Source organism: Peromyscus eremicus, chromosome 5 (genome assembly GCF_949786415.1).
Source record: "Peromyscus eremicus chromosome 5, PerEre_H2_v1, whole genome shotgun sequence".
Taxonomy (NCBI): Eukaryota; Metazoa; Chordata; class Mammalia; order Rodentia; family Cricetidae; genus Peromyscus; species Peromyscus eremicus.
In genome coordinates, this window is record NC_081420.1 from 102,224,268 (window position 1) to 102,240,373 (window position 16,106).

At 43.0% G+C, this 16,106-nt stretch overlaps 1 protein-coding gene across 3 annotated transcripts in view; it reads right to left on the reverse strand.

Moving 5' to 3' along the window:
- Positions 1–16,106, reverse strand: part of Dus2 (dihydrouridine synthase 2) — a 44,593-nt gene that overhangs the window by 15,999 nt on the left and 12,488 nt on the right. For 2 of the 3 annotated variants that reach the window (XM_059264086.1, XM_059264087.1), the window contains 4 exons: positions 9,308–9,399; positions 7,503–7,546; positions 6,185–6,245; positions 3,762–3,809 (listed from right to left, as the gene is read on the reverse strand). In XM_059264086.1, coding sequence (XP_059120069.1) covers positions 3,762–3,809; positions 6,185–6,245; positions 7,503–7,546; positions 9,308–9,399 — 245 coding nt within the window. The remainder of the gene's footprint in view (positions 1–3,761; positions 3,810–6,184; positions 6,246–7,502; positions 7,547–9,307; positions 9,400–16,106) is intronic. The other variant, XM_059264088.1, reaches the window with a different exon arrangement.

Genomic DNA, 16,106 nt, shown 5'->3' on the forward strand with positions numbered 1-16,106 from the left:
AAAAGAAATTTGCCATTGTAAGTTCTCTGCCCAACTTCTTGGTTTTGGAGACGGGTTTCACTATACATCCCAGACTGGCCTGGACTCCCTTACTTCGTGCAGGATGCCTTCAAACTCACAATCCTTCGACCTCTTGAGTACTGATTGAGACTCTAAGTGTCTGCTACCTTTCTGTTTTAGTTTTGCTTTGTTTTTTAAGACAAGGTTTCTCTGTGTAGTCTTAGCTATCTTGGAACTTGGTCTGTAGACTAAGCTGGTCTCAAACTCGGGGATCTACTTATCTCTGCCCCACTCCCCAGTTGCTGGGATTAAAGGCGTGTGCCACCATGCCTGGCTTAAACACTTTTTTTATATATCTTTTCTTTAACTAATTTAGTTACATTCACAATGTGGCACAGCCACCATCACTATGTATTTCCGAAGTTTTTTCCTGACCCCATATGAGCATCTTTTGGGAAAATTTTCAAAGTACCTGCGAAGTTCTCAGCCAGTACCCAGCTTGCAAGTACAGTGTGGGCCTGAACTGACTCCTGCCCCATCTGCCTAAGTCACATCCAACTTCATTGTGGAAGCCTGAACCCTCCCTTTCATGAGGGAAACCCCATTCACTAGTCCAAGCTGGCCTGTGTGACTGCAGCAGAATGAACTAAGCTTCTGCGATGGAATGCATCACTGCTGCCTCTTGACAAATGTGCCTCATTAAGGCGGGTCGGGGACAGACCCAAACATCAGTGGCCTAAGAAGTCAGGAGGATGGAGGGCAGTGAGAACACCTGTGTGCACACGGGAATCATAAGCTCTTCTGAGGCATCTCCTACTCGAGTGTGGAAACCACTTGAGACCCACAGTTATGCACTCCATTATGCACAGGGTGTCTGACGGCAGGGCTCTAAAGTTCAGTTGGTTACTGAACTGTGGCTAGACGCTTAAGAACTACCACAACCACCTTTGGCACGAGGAGTCACTGAGCAGGGCACTAACGCAGTGGTTAGTACTAAGTCATGGAACTACAGCTCCAAAGTTGGCTCTGTCTGCCAGGACCTTAAGCAGTTCACTTTTTCTCTCTGTGCTTTTTTTTTTTTTTTTTTTTTGGTTTTTCGAGACAGGGTTTCTCTGTGTAGCTTTGTGCCTCTCCTGGAACTCACTTGGTAGCCCAGGCTGGCCTCGAACTCACAGAGATCCTCCTGGCTCTGCCTCCCGAGTGCTGGGATTAAAGGCGTGCGCCACCACAGCCCGGCTCTCTGTGCTTTTTTTTGGTCTGTTGAAACAAGGTCTCATAAAGTCCAGCCTGGCTTTGAACTCTTGCTGCTCCTGCCTCCTCTTCCTCCCAACTGCTGGTATTTCAAGTATATGTGTACCACACATCCAATTCAGTTTCAATTAAATATTCTGGTTTAGCCGGCGGCGGCGGCGGCGGCGGCGGCGGCGGTAGTGGCGCACGCCTTTAATCCCAGCACTCAGAAGGCAGAGGCAGGAGGATCTCTGTGAGTTCAGAGCAGCCTGGGCTACTGAGTGAGTTCTAGGACAGGCTCCAAAGCTACACAGAGAAAGCCTGTCTTGCAAAACCAAAAAAATAAATAAATATATATGCACACATATATATTCTCGTTTTGTTTTTCTGAATTTCATTTTTAGGTTTTTGGCTTTTTTTTTTTCTTTTCTGTTTAGTTTGGGGTTTTAGTTTAATATTTTTTATCAGAAAGATAAAAATTGGTCTGGTGGTACGTGGTGGTTTAAATGAGAAATGTCCCCCATAGGCTCAGGCATTTGAACACTTGGTCCTCAGCTGGTGGTGCTGTTTGGAGAGGTTATGGGGAGGTGCAGCCTTGACGGAGAAAGTACAAAGTTCATCCCCGGGAGGCAGGCCTTGAGAGTTAAAAGCCTTGCACCACTTCCAGATTACTCTCTCCGATTAAAGTTTGTGGTCAAAGCCGTGATCTCAGCTTCCGGCTCCTGCCCAGTTGCTGCCATGATGGACTCTTACCCCTCTGGAAGTATAATCCTATTAAACTCTTGAGACAAGGTTTCCCTGTGAAGCTCCGATGTCTTGGAACTCACTCTGAAGTCCAGGCTAGTCTTGAACTCAGAGATTCCCTTGCCTCTGCCTCCCAAGCGCCGGAATTAAAGGCATGGGCCCCCACTGCCCAGCCAACCCTTCCTTCTTGAAGTTGCGTTGGTCATGGTATTTTATCGCAACAACAGAAAGGTAACTAATACATAGTGCTAACACTGCAGAATTATTTGAGCCCAGGAGTCTGAGACGAGCATGAACAACACAAGTAGACACTGTCTCAGACAGAGAGAGAGAAAGTGCAAATGCCTGCCACGTCTACTTCAAGAGACTTAAAGAACAAATGAAATACTGTAATGGACATTGAAAGGAAACTACTTTATAAGCAAAGATGCATTGTATAATAGATCAAAGGGACATTATCTGAGGCTGAACAATGAAAAAATGAGAAGATACCTAGCATACAGTGACTCCTATTCATCCCAGAGATCCCTTGGCATGATGGATATAGAGGATTGAGGTGTAACAGCCAGCACACATCATGGCAGCTCTCACTGGCTGAGTCTGACTGCAAAGTCACTCAAGTCTGTAGAAAGTACTATGAGGCTCAAAACCCAGGCAGGGAAGTGGAAATGGAGGATGAAAAGGAGGTCAAAAGAGCCAGTAGAGCAATAAGGTGAGAGCTGCAAAATTAAGAAAGAAAAGTAGGGCAAGGTTGTTACCCACACGTGCCCAGGCAGCCCAACCTATCTCCTGGTCCTCATTAAGCCCATTTGTAAACTCTCCAAAGGATGGAAAACAAAGAGAGATTAACTTCAGCTTGCCTTATATAATCCTGGCCTGGTTTGCTCTCAAAGGGCACTCAAGAGGCTGAGGCAGGAGGACTGCTCAGAGTTCAAGGCCAGTCTAGGCTATATAGAGAGTACCAGGCCAGCCACAATTATACAGCAAGACCCCATCTCAAAAAAGGGGTGGGGAGCAGGGGATGGGAAGTGGCCTGTGGTGTACTCTATCCATATGGGCCACATGCAGGGGACACCCTGACACTCTCATCCAGCCCCCTAGGAGAGGCCTGTCCATCCATACACACAGACTTTTGAGCATGCCCTTACCCACAGTGACTTGCCCTCTGCTCTCAGATAATCCTGGAAGAGAAAGTGGTAACGGAGAGGAGGCCATACCTGAGTCCTCAGGCCCTCTGGCTTTCAGTGACAGAACTCAAGAACACTGAAGGCAGACTGAGGGTTCCTAAATCTAGCTGCATGTCCAAATTACTTTGTAAAAATTTTCAGGCCAGGGCTGGAGGGATGGCTCAGAGGTTAAGAGTACTAGCTGCTCTTCCAGAAGACCCAGGTTCAATTCCCAGCACCCACATGCAGCTCACAACTGTCAATAACTCCAGTACCAGTGGATCCAACACCCTCACACAGATGTACATGCAGGCAAAACACCAATGCACATGAAATAAATAAATAATTTAAAAAAACAAAAGAGTGCATCATGCTATTGCAGAGGATCCCATCTGTTAACTCCATCTCCAGGGGATCCAATCATGTTCTCAGGCACTACATGTACATGGTGCAGACATATATGCTGGCAAAACACCCATAACGCATAAAAATAAATAAATTAAAAATTTCCCCTCTGGGACCCAAATAGAGAATCTAGGTAGACTTCAGTAAATTTGCAATAGGAATGACATTTTAGGTAATCTAAATCACAGAATGTTTGAGGACCCCACTGTCACTCACCTTCTCAATCTTGTCAGGGTCTGACAACAGAGCAGCTCCCATCCCTCCCTAAGGAGAAGCACACAGAAGGTCTTACGACTGAAGGACAATGGTACCAACCACGGTAAGGCAACACAGTGTAGCAATAAGGTAGCCAAGGTCCACTGGAAACTGGCATTTCCCTAACCACAGCGGAAGGCAGCCTTGTCTGCACAACACAGACCCCATCAGGAACCACAATGGGATGAATCGGAAAAACTACCATTCCGACCATTTTTTGCAAAACCACGTATCAATCTAGAAATGGGCACTAAAATTTTATTTTTTAGGACTTCACATCCCCATAGAGATCTCAGAGTCATAACAAACTGAACCCACCATCTACTGTGGAGTATAGATAGTAAATAAGGAGTCCACCTGAGCATAATGGCACACATACTCAGGAGGCTGAGTCAGGAGGATCAAGAGTTTGAGGCCAGCCTCAGTTGCATAGTGGTGAGTTCAAAGCTAGCTTGTACTTCATAGATATATCTTGTGTCAAAACAAAACAGTCCAGCAAATGAAAACCACCAACTCATAGAGCAACTTAAAGTCCAACAATGACAGCAATGGTTCTCTCGCTCTTTTAAACTTTTTAGCATTTATTGATTTTGTGTGTGTGTGTGTGTGTGTGTAAGTGTGTACATGTGTGCAGATCACAGGACAACTTGTAGGAGTCAGTTCTCCCTTCCATGTGCATCCTGGGGTTTGAACCCAGGTCATCAGGCTTAGTGACAAGCATCCTTACCTAGTGAGCCACCACTCCTGCCAATGGTTGTTTCTTGACGATAGACTTATTTACCAATAATTTTCCTGCCTTTTTTTCATAACTACCTATCTATATTTCTGAAGTATTGGACAATATTATGAATTACTTTGTGTTTTGTTTTATTGACACAGAATCATGTTATATAACCCTGGATGAGTTCAAGCTGGCTTTGAACTCATTGAAATCCTCCTGCCTCAGCCTGGGTGCTAAGATTGCAGTTGTACAGCTTAGATGCAAGATTGTAAAACATCTGTAGTGAACTTCTGCCCTCCAGGGTTCTCCCATTGTGCTGTAAGCCTGTATTTAAGACCTCCTCCCTCCTTCAATAAACAGCATTCGGCATTAAAAAATAAAGAAAGAAAGAAGAAAATAATCCAAAAAAAAAAGGGGGGGGCTGGAGAGATGGCTCAGAGGTTAAGAGAGCTGGCCTGTTCTTCCAGAGGCCCTGAGTTCAATTCCCAGCACCCACATGGTGGCTCACAACCATCTGTAATGAGATCTGGCTCCCTCTTCTGGCCTGCAGGGATACATGCAAACAGAACACTGTATACATAATAAATAAATAAATCTTTAAAAAAAAAAAAAAAAGATTGCAGTTGTAAACCACATTATCTAGCTGCTGTGAGTCATTTTAATAAATCATGGGTGGGGAATAGAGAAGGGATTTTTTGTTTGTTTGTTTGTTTGTTTGTTTGTTTGTTTTTCGAGACAGGGTTTCTCTGTGTAGTTTTGGTGCCTATCCTGGATCTCGCTCTGTAGACCAGGCTGGCCTTGAACTCACAGAGATCTGCCTGGCTCTGCCTCCTGAGTGTTGGGATTAAAGGCGTGCATATGTATCTGTGTGTATATATGCCACATGTGTGGGCATGCCCTCAGAGCCCAGAAGAAATCATGTCTGTTAGAGTTGGAGTTACAAGTGGTTATGAGCTGCTTGACTTGTGTGCTGGGAACTGAAGCCAGGTCCTTTAGGAGAACAGCAAGCACTCTTAACTGCTAAGCCATCTCTCTAGCCCTAGAGGGAGAATCACTATCAATTTAATATTATTTACTGTTACTGTATGTATGTATGGTGTGTGGGGAGGGGGTACATGCATGCCACAGTGCATGTGTAGAGGTCAGAGGACAACTTTTAGGATTATCTCCTTGCACAGTAGAATTCAGAGACTGAATTCACATCATCAGGCCTGTGTAGCAAGCACTTTTACCCAATGAGGCAGCTTGCTGACCCATAGGATCTGCAAAAGTCTGAATTCATTAAAAATAAAGTGAAAGAGCTGGAGATATAGCTCAGTTGGTAAAATTCTTGCTTAGCACACATGAAGACCTGGGTTAAATCCCTACATCTCATAAAACTGGATTTGGTGGCAACATCTATAATCCCAGCACTTGGGGGTAGACTATTGACTCAGAAGTTCAAGGTCAACTTGTAGCTTAGGCTAGCCTTCAACTCATCATCCTCCAGCCTTAGCCTTTGCAAGTTCAGATTACAAGTATGTACCATCATACCTAGCCTAATAACATCCCTTTGAGCATTTTCCTCATCCAGCTGGCCCAGAGCCAGGTACTACCTTAGCTGTCATGTATAGTTAGTCTCTTTAATCTGCACAGTTATAAGGAATATAAAGAAATCATTTACCTTCGTAGAATATTCTTTTGGACAGCCCATGTTGACATCAATACCGGCTACATCATTTTCTCTGGAAAAACATGAAGTAGAAAAGGTAATAAATATTCTACTTGAGGGAAGAAAATAGATGAAAGATAAAGGGGTTCTGTGCTCCTGATTCTCCTGGGCCTCCTGGGCCTGTGAAACACTAATTCTCAACAACAAAAGCTGAAAATCAGAAAAGAGTCCATCCCCAAACTGTAACTGCCTCATCTGAGCAGAGTCCCAGAAGACATAAGGAATACATATCTATAAAGAGCTGTATGCAAAGGACTTTACTACACTGAAGGTCGTATCAGGTATTTCAAATACTGTCTTAACTCCATCCTAGGACTATCGTTTCACTGGGATACGGGAATCCATTTGTCAATGTAGAAAAGTGGTATGAGCAGAGGCCATTGCCAGAGCACTCTTCTATAAAAGTTACTAAACTGAGCCAGGTATGGTGGCACACATATGTAATCCCAACACTCAGAAAGGGGAAGCAGGAAGATCAGTTTGCGGCAAACCTGGGCTACACAGGAGAGAAAACGAGGAAGAGGAAGCGGTGGTGCTGGTGGTAGTTGTAACAGGCTGGCTTCATTTGCTGAGCTGCAAAACTGGCTACTCCAAACAATTCTGTGTATAGAAAAGCTCCCCACATTATCCACTGGTTTATAATAGTCTGTGATATGTAGCAGTTATGGCCTGAGTTCTTCCTTACTCTCTCAGTCATTAGTCACAAGAGCTAATGTGAAGCACTCATTATGTACCACATGTTGCAAAGACATGACATGCATTATTTCATTTGTTGTTTCCTATAATGCCAGAGGTTGATAGATATCATTTGATAGATAAGAGAACAAAGTTCTCAATAATAATAGGTAATTTACCTACATTCACACAGTTAGCAAAGAGCAGAGCCAGAATTCCAACTGAGCTCTGCTTTAACTCCAAAAGCCATCACTTCAACCATGCGTTCTCCTGACTGTTAAATCAGGAAGGAATAAATCTTATCTACATTTCATGAGGGTTAAAGCTTCAGGAATCTCAGAAGAATCCCTGGCAAGGGAAACTCATGAATAAACACTAAAATGAGGGCTCAATACAGAGGATCTCTAGGATATAACCATAGTGGGTATACAAGAGTTCCAGGCCAGCCTTCAGATAGCACAGGGAAAGAAACCCAATTCCCTTCACCTGAAAACAGAAAGTAAGGGGCTAGGAAGCAGAAGATGGGTTGCTAGTGATATTAAGGTCTCATAGCTTACAGAAGAGACAAGGCATTCCCAAGGAGGGAAGAACTTACACAAGCCTGGCCACAGCAAGGGCTCTCTCTGCGTCTGAAGTCCCCTGGGAACACAAGAAACTACATCAACCTGTCTTGACACAAGTGCACACATGTAGACAAACACACCTATTGGTATCTCACACACACACAAAAATGCATGCATGCATATGCATATGCCAGGAAGTATAAGAGTCAGGCCCACTCGGGGCTGGAGAGATGACTCAGCACTGGTTGCTCTTCCCAAGGATCTCAACTCAATTTCCAGCACCTACATGTCTATAATTCCAGCTCCAGGGGATCTAACGACCTCTGTAGGCATCAGGCATACACAGGGTGCACAGACATACGTGCAGGCAAAACATCCATATACATAAAATAAAATAATAACTAAAAAAAAAAAAAGGGTCAGGCCAGTACACTAGACTTGCTCCCCAACAAAGGAAATAGATGAACTCAGAAGGACTAGACAACCTTATTAATGCCATGGTGACTTTCAAACAGGGGCTGGAGAGGGGCTCAGGAAATAAATGCTTGCTGTGCAAGCATGAGGTCAGAGTTCAGATGACTAGCACCCACATCAAAACCAGGCAGGGACCAGCAAGACGGCACCGAGGGTAAAGGCATTTGCTGCCAAGAATGTCAACTTGAGATCAATCCCTGGGACACATAAGGTAGTCCTGCAAGTTGTCCCCTTACCTCCCTCCACATGTGCACTATGGCACACACGTACACACACACACACACACACACACACACACACACACAAATAATAAATAATGTAATAAAATTTTATTTTAAAAAAGTGGGCAGAAGTGGCAGCCTGTCTATAATACCAGTGCTTATAAGGCAGAAACAGAGGATCCCTGGAGCAAGCTGCCTAGCTAGACTAGCCAAATCTGCAAGCTCTGGGTTCAGCAAAAGACCTGCCTCAGTCAACAGAATGAAGAGCAATCATGGAAGATATCAAACATCAGCTTCTGACACACACACACACACACACACACACACACACACACACACACCACATACCAAAAAAGGGGAAGAATTTATAGCACATATTCAGATACCAATCACTCAAATTCTACAATTAATATTTTGCCATGTATTTTGTCTATCCATTGTTACTAAATTTAAAAAATATCTAAATGTCATTCAGGAGCTATTCCTAAATAAACACCAAGCTATGACTAAAGAAAGAGAGAAAAGCTAGCCAGGTGGTAGTGATGCATGCCTTTAATCCCAGCAGTTGGGAAGCAGAGGCAGGCGGATCTCTGAGTTCAAGGCCAGTCTGGTCTACAGAGTGAGTTCCAGGACAGCCAGGGCTACACAGAGAAACCCTGTCTTGAAAATCCAAAAAAAAAGAAAAGATTAAAAAAAAAAAAAAAACAGGAAAAAAGAAAAGAAAAAAATGAAAAAGAAAAAACAAAGAGAAAAGCTATATTATATCTGTAACATAAATTTTAACTGATCTTTAGAAAACCTAAGTTTTTATATATTCTATATAAAAACAAATAATTTGGCCAGAATAATCAATCCTCAGGATTAAAAATAAATAAATACAGAAGTCATATCAAACAGATAATTCCTATAATTAACTAAGTTTGAGACTGGAGACATAGAACAGATTGCAACAGCTTGATTTCCAGTCTCCAACAGTGTACCTAATCATGAATGAATCTCTGAAAAACATTGAAACCAAAAACATAGGCTGCCACCACTGTACAGTGTATCACAGGCATTCAGCACTGGCAGGCATAAGCAGGAAATTCTAGAAAATAGGGACCCTCGGGATACCAGACACTGGCGTGGGAGGTGTCTCTTACCATCTGGAAAACCACCCTGTTCTGTTCTCTTTCACATGTACGGAAAACTACTCGGTCATCAGGAGCAACAAAGTCCACTGTGCTGAGCACCTCTGCAAGAAAACACAAACCACCTAATTAAGATGCAAGTTCAACTTAGCCTAAGCCTTGGAAGCCACAGCAAAACCACGAACTAGAAAGGGGGAAAGTAGATCTACATATATATTCTCCTATCTCCCTTTTCTTTACTTATTTTTGGTTTTGGTTTTGTTTTTTTGAGACAGGGTTTCTCTTCTGTCCCTTTTCTTTCCTTCTTATTTATTTATTTATTTATTTATTTATTTATTTATTTATTTATTTATTTATTTATGGTTTTGTTTTTGGTCTTTTTTGAGACAGAGTTTCTCTGTGTAACAGCCTTGGCTGTCCTGAAACTTGCTTTGTAGACCAGGGTGGCTTCAAACTCACGTACATCTGCCTGCCTCTGCCTCCAAAGTACTGGGATTAAAGCCATGTGCCACCATACCTGGCTTGATATATATTTTTAAAGGAAAGACATATGCACTTAGAAGTTTTTTGAGTTGCTGACGATAGTCTCTTTTCAGAGTGATGGTAGCTCAGATTACAATTATTTGATAAATGGCATGTTTATAGTTAACATTCTGCAATTTTTAACATGCTATTATCATTTTAGCTAGGAGAAAGGGACATATATGAAACTTGAGCCCAAGCTGCTCTAGAAAGTAGCACTGTAAAGTTCAGCAAAATTATCATTTCTTAATTATGCAGTGCCCAGACAACCTTCTTTACTCCCTTATTTACTACAACTTATTTATGACTTGCAAATCAGTATTTTTTTTTTTTTTTTTTTTTTTTTTTTGGTTTTTTGAGACAGGGTTTCTCTGTGTAGCTTTGCGCCTTTCCTGGAACTCGCTTTGTAGACCAGGCTGGCCTCGAACTCACAGAGATCCGCCTGGCTCTGCCTCAAAGTCGTGCGCCACCTCCGCCCGGCGCAAATCAGTATTTTCAATATCTCTAATCACTCACAGGCAGACAAAATGTGGCCAAAAAAAACCAAAAAAATCAAGTCACTTTCCCAGCTGAGGTCAAACAAGGGGATATTCTTGTTTATTTTCATACTGTAGTATCGCTCAGAACCAACCATTTGTGGTGCACACCGGTAATCCTACCACTTGCAAGACTGAGGCAGGAAGATCAGGAGTTCAGACTCATTTTCAACTACACAATGAGTTCAATGCCAGACTAGGCTACATGAGACCCCGCCTCAAAAAAAATTATTTTTAAGTAATATTTAGTGGTTTCTTGCTTTTTTTTAATATTGGTACTGTCATTGTTTAAAATGACTCCAAGCAGATCTCTGAGTTTGAGGCCAGTCTGGTCTACAGAGTGAGTTTCAGGAAAGCCAGAGCTACAGAGAAACCTTGTCTGTAAAAACCAAAATAAAATAAAATAAATAAAATGATTCCAAGCATAGTGCTAAAGAGCTATGTAGTGTTTCTAATACTTTTCTTTCTTTTTAATTTAATTTTTTTTTATTTTTATTTTATGGGTATGGGTGTCTTGCCTGCATGTATATCTACCACTTCTGTGCCTGCTGCCCTCAAAGGCCAGAGAGGGCATTGGTTCCCCTGGGACTGGAGTTACAGATGGCTGTGAGCTGCCATATAGTACTGAAAATTGAACCTGGGTCCTCTGCAAGAACAGCCAGTGCTCTTAACCACTAAGCCTTTTTTTTTTTTTTTTTTTTTTTGGTTTTTCGAGACAAGGTTTCTCTGTGTGTAGTCCTGGCTGTTCTGGGACTCACTCTGTAGACCAGGCTGGCCTCGAACTCACAGAGATCCACCTGCCTCTGCCTCCCGAGTGCTGAGATTAAGGTGTGTGCTACTACCACCCGGCTTTGTCTACCCTTCTAATACTGTTTCTAATCACAAAAAGGTTGAGATGAGCTTAGTGGATGAAATACATGTGTTGAAAATTTTCTTCTATTTTTATTGCTGTTGTTTTTCTTTTTTCTCTTTTCTTTTTTTAAATTTTTTAGTTTTTATTTACTTATTTATTGATTGATTGATTGATTTTTGTGAGACAGGGTTTTTCTATATAGCTCAAGCCTTGAAGTCTTGATCTTCCTGCCTCTGCCTTCCAAAGGCTGGGGTTATTCTTTCTCAGTGACCTCCCACATGCTAGGTAAATATTCTACCACTGAACTGTATCCTCAACCCTAGATAACCTCCAATCAGGCATGAATTACATATATGTGTACATACACATGCCTTGGTATGTATTAAATAGGATGACTTTGAATAGTAACACATGTAAAACAAGGTTATACTGATCAAGTGACGAAAATGTGACCAGAGGCTTAAAGGAATCTAGTTTTGTGTTGTTTGATTTTGTTTTTATAATTTTTTATTTTATATGTATGTGTTTTGTCTGCATATGTCTGTGTACCATATGCATGCAGTGCCCTCCGGGGCCAGAAGAGGGTGTCAGATCTCCTGGAACAGGAGTTACAGCCCCTTGGTTTGATTTTTGTTTGTTTGTTTGTTTGTTTTGTTTTTCAAAACAGGGTTTCTCTGCGCACCCCTGGCTGTCCTGGAACTCATTCTGTAGACCAGGCTGTTTTCAAACTCAGATTTGTTTGCCTTTGCCTCCGAAGTGCTGGGCTTAAAGACATGTGCAACCACTGGCCTTAAACTTGCCTTGAACTCCTGATCTTTCTGCTTTCACCTCCCAATCCTGGGATTACAGAGGTGTAATCCTAAACCTGGTGCTAATATCTAATTTTGTATCTCCTTAGGGCTGATGGCTCAGTACTTACATAATTAGTGTTCTCAGCAGCAACATCATTGAACATAACTACAAATAAGTTGATCTTATCTCATCTACTCCTTTTTTTTTTTTTTTTTTTTTTTTTGAGACAGGTCCCTATAACCCTGGCTGTCCTGGGGCTGGCTATGTAGACCAACTGGACTCAAATTCACAGAGCTACTTCTGCCTCTGCCTCCAAAGAACTGGGAATAAGGGTGTGTACCACCATACCGGCTCATCTATTCTTAATTCTTTTTTGTTTTGTTTGTTAAACATGGGGTCTTGAGTTTCATTTACTCTTCTTAAATTTTTTCATTTACTCTTTAGTAAGTACTATTACCTTTCAAAGAAGACTATTACATAAAAAAGATAAAATGTGGCAGATAACTGAATATGCCTATGACACAAGACTATCTTAAGAATCCAGCACTGCCAGGAAGACACCCATCCAGGCTCAGATTCAGTGTTTTGAATCAGTCTACTCCAACATCTACCCCGTCTACAAGCTGTTGGAGCTCGAGGAGGAGCTGGTCCTGCAGAACCAGGTGCTATTACTGAATAGGGCTGGTCCTAGGAGCTGGTCCTGCAGAACCAGGTGCTATTACTGAGTAGGGCTGGTCCTAGGAGCTGGTCCTGCAGAACCAGGTGCTATTACTGAGTAGGGCTGGTCCTCGGCCCCTCAGCTGGCCCCCAACATGCTACCTGCCCTGCTGAGAGATGGAGAGCATGGAGCAGTGGTTCTGCCTGTATGCTACAGCACAAAGGTTAAGCTCAGCAAGCCAACATTGAGGGCTGAGAGGTGTGCAGCAGCCTGGAGCCCGCACAGAACCTGCCCCTGACATCCTGCCTAGCTGCAAAATAACCCTGACTCTGGGCAACAGCAGGATATCCGAGACAAGTCTTGGAGAGGTTCCAGTATTTATGGTGTGTCAGAAACCAGAAACCTTGAACCAGACCAATGACTTGTTGTAATGAATATTTCCATGTAAAGCTGTTTGGGCAAAAAAAATACTATGTGACACACTGCAGTTTCCAATATCACTATGACAAACAAATAAAAGATAGAGAGGTGGGAAAGAGGTGGGAAAGATGGTGGAACAGAGCAGTGTGTTGTGAAAAGAGGCAGAACTAGAGATACAACGACATCAGTGACAGATGTGGGAGAAGGCTGTCCAGGGTAGGGAACTCATTGTCACCGAGTAAGGTCGCCAAGGTGGTGTGCATCAGTCTGGTGTTTTGTAGACTCAATCCCCGAACACACCATCCAGCCAAACAATCACCCTGGCTCTGAGCCATGCCGACGTCTTTGGTCTGTGCTGCTGCCAAGGGCCATGCTGGGGTCCATGGTCCTGATGCAGCTGGGGGTTGTGCTGATGTATACAGCCATAGTTAACACCAAAAGCCATGCAGATGTCTGTGGTCTGTGCCAACACCTGAAGCCATGTTGATGTTCATGGACTGGACTGCCAGTGGGGGACCACAGTGGTATCTGTGGCCTGTGCTGCTGCCAAGGGCCATGATGATGTCTGTGACCCATGCTGCAACAGAGGGCTGTGTTGGCGCCCATGGTCTGTACTGCCACCAGAGACCATGCTGACCGATGTCAGTGGCATGGGCTGTTGCCAGAAACATGTGGAAGTCCATGATCTGTGCTCCCTCTGACTATAAAAGGCAAGGAGGCGACTTTCGCAGTCGTATGGATGACTGCAGACTCACAGTTGAGAAAGGAGGACATAGAAGGGTTCTGGGATAGCACCCCCACACACACCAAAAAAAAAAAAAAAAAAAAAAGTAACAGCCTAAACAAGAAGCCATTGAAGAGAACTCTTAAATTGTGATAAGGGCCAGAAGTGGTGGCACACACCTTTGATCCCAGCACTCGGGAGGCAGAGGCAGGTAGATCTCTGTGAGTTCAAGGGCTGCCTGATCTACAAATCAAGTTCCAGGACAGCCAGAGCTATTTACAGAGAAATCCTGTCTCAAAAAACCAAAAACAAAAAACAAAACAAAAAAAAAACCAAAAAATTGTGTTAAGCATGTGAAGTGTAGCTCTCCACAGCCTATGGCTTCTGGAGGGGGTACAGGTAGAAAAGGATTCAGTTCTCTTTAAGGGGCCGGCCACTGGGAGTTTGACCATGCTCCAGTGAGTATATGAGCAACACATATTGGACTTGGCTTTTTAAATTTTTCTGTTGCTTTTCTTTTTGCTTTTTTTTTGGGGGGTGGGGGGAGTCCACAAGGGTGAGGGGGTAGACCTGGGAGGACTGGGAAATGAGTGAGATTGGAGTGCATTATGTGAAATTTCCAAAGAATCAATAAAAATATTATGTTGGAAAAAAAAAAGAAAAGAATACAGGAGGTCTGTTAAGCATGTAAAGCACACTCACAAATGGAATATATTATTAACATCCCAGTACTGAATATATAGGCGGTCATTGTAACAGGGCCCAAATCTTAGCACAACTGACTCCATGATGAAAGTGCCACTCAGGCCCAGAGGCAGTGGTGGCGCACGCCTTTAATTCCAGCACTTGGGAGGCAGAGGCAGGAGGATCTCTGAGTTCGAGGTCAGCCTGGTCTACAGAGCTAGTTCTAGGACATTGGGGGTATGCAAAGAAACCCTGTCTCCAAAGACAAAAAAGAAAGAAAGAGAAGAAAAGGAAGTGCCATTCAGGCTGAAATACTCAGCATGTGGACAGCACCACCTGCCAAAACTAAAACAAAGGCCTAATCCATCAAAGCCCATAGTTCTGGGAAAGTCTCTAAATGTACTAACCTCGCTTTCTGGCTTCTCTAGTTCAGCTTCTGACTACTTGTTCTTGTTAACTGAAGTATGTCAACCTAGATCATGGTTTTTGTGCTTAAAAGCTAACTCCGAGAAAGGCTCGGGGCTACACTGGGATCCCACCCATCCAGTGTAGCTGACAGCCAGCTAATAAAGACTTTCTATTGGCTTAAACCCATATCTGGGCAGTCCTCTCTGGTGAATACCCCACAGGAGTTATAAAAGGTAAAGGGATGACTTGTTGGGAAAGTGACAGCCAAGGATGGTAAGAAGTCTAAGACCATACAAAACTGGTGTGTTGCGGCATTATAACAGCAAAATACTGGAAAATCCCACTAAAGAGCTGATAACACCCATTCTGATAGTCACCTATAGTTTCTGACACAGAAAACGTCTTAGCAGAAAAAGAAGTGGCAAAGCAGAATGTGAGGCAGAATCCCCTGGGGGAAAGACAGACAACCAAGTCACATTTATATATGAACACTATGCTTATTATATGTGTAGGAAAACATACACTATTCCTTTTGTGATTTCCACTTTAGGTATGGGATTCTGGAACATTTTTGTTTTCTAGGTTATACAGATCTATAATACTAAAATTTATTTTGGACAAGGTCTCAAAAACAGACTTCAGATTCCCAATCCCTCTGTCAAAGTGATGAAGTTACAGGCATACGTTACCACCGCTGGCCCAGTAATACTGAAGTTTGTTTGTTTTAAGACGGGGTTTCACTAACTATGCAGCTTTGGCTGGCCTGGAACTCACTATGTTGACCAGGCTTGCCTAGGACTCACAGAGATCAGCCTGCTCTGCCTCCCAAGTGCTGGGATTAAAAGAATGCACCACTGTACCCAGCTCTAAATTTTCAAAACACAAAATAAAATATAAATTTAAAATAAACAATACACACAACCGCAATCCTAGAAATTAAAAGGTAGAGGCAGGAGTATCAGGAGCTCAAAGTCATCCTCCACCACCCAGCAAGTTCAAGGACAGCCCAAGAAAACAAACAAAATTTCTAGACCCTTGAAGATTACAATGCTAACCAAAGATAATCAAGCCCATCAATAAAGCAGAAGGGACTCACAATGCATCACAACTACTTCCATCCCACAGAGCTTAATGTGTGCAAAGTACTTGCTGGTACTTCATCTCCTTGAAGCAACAATCCAACTCTATGAATGAAGTAAAACTAGGCTTATGAT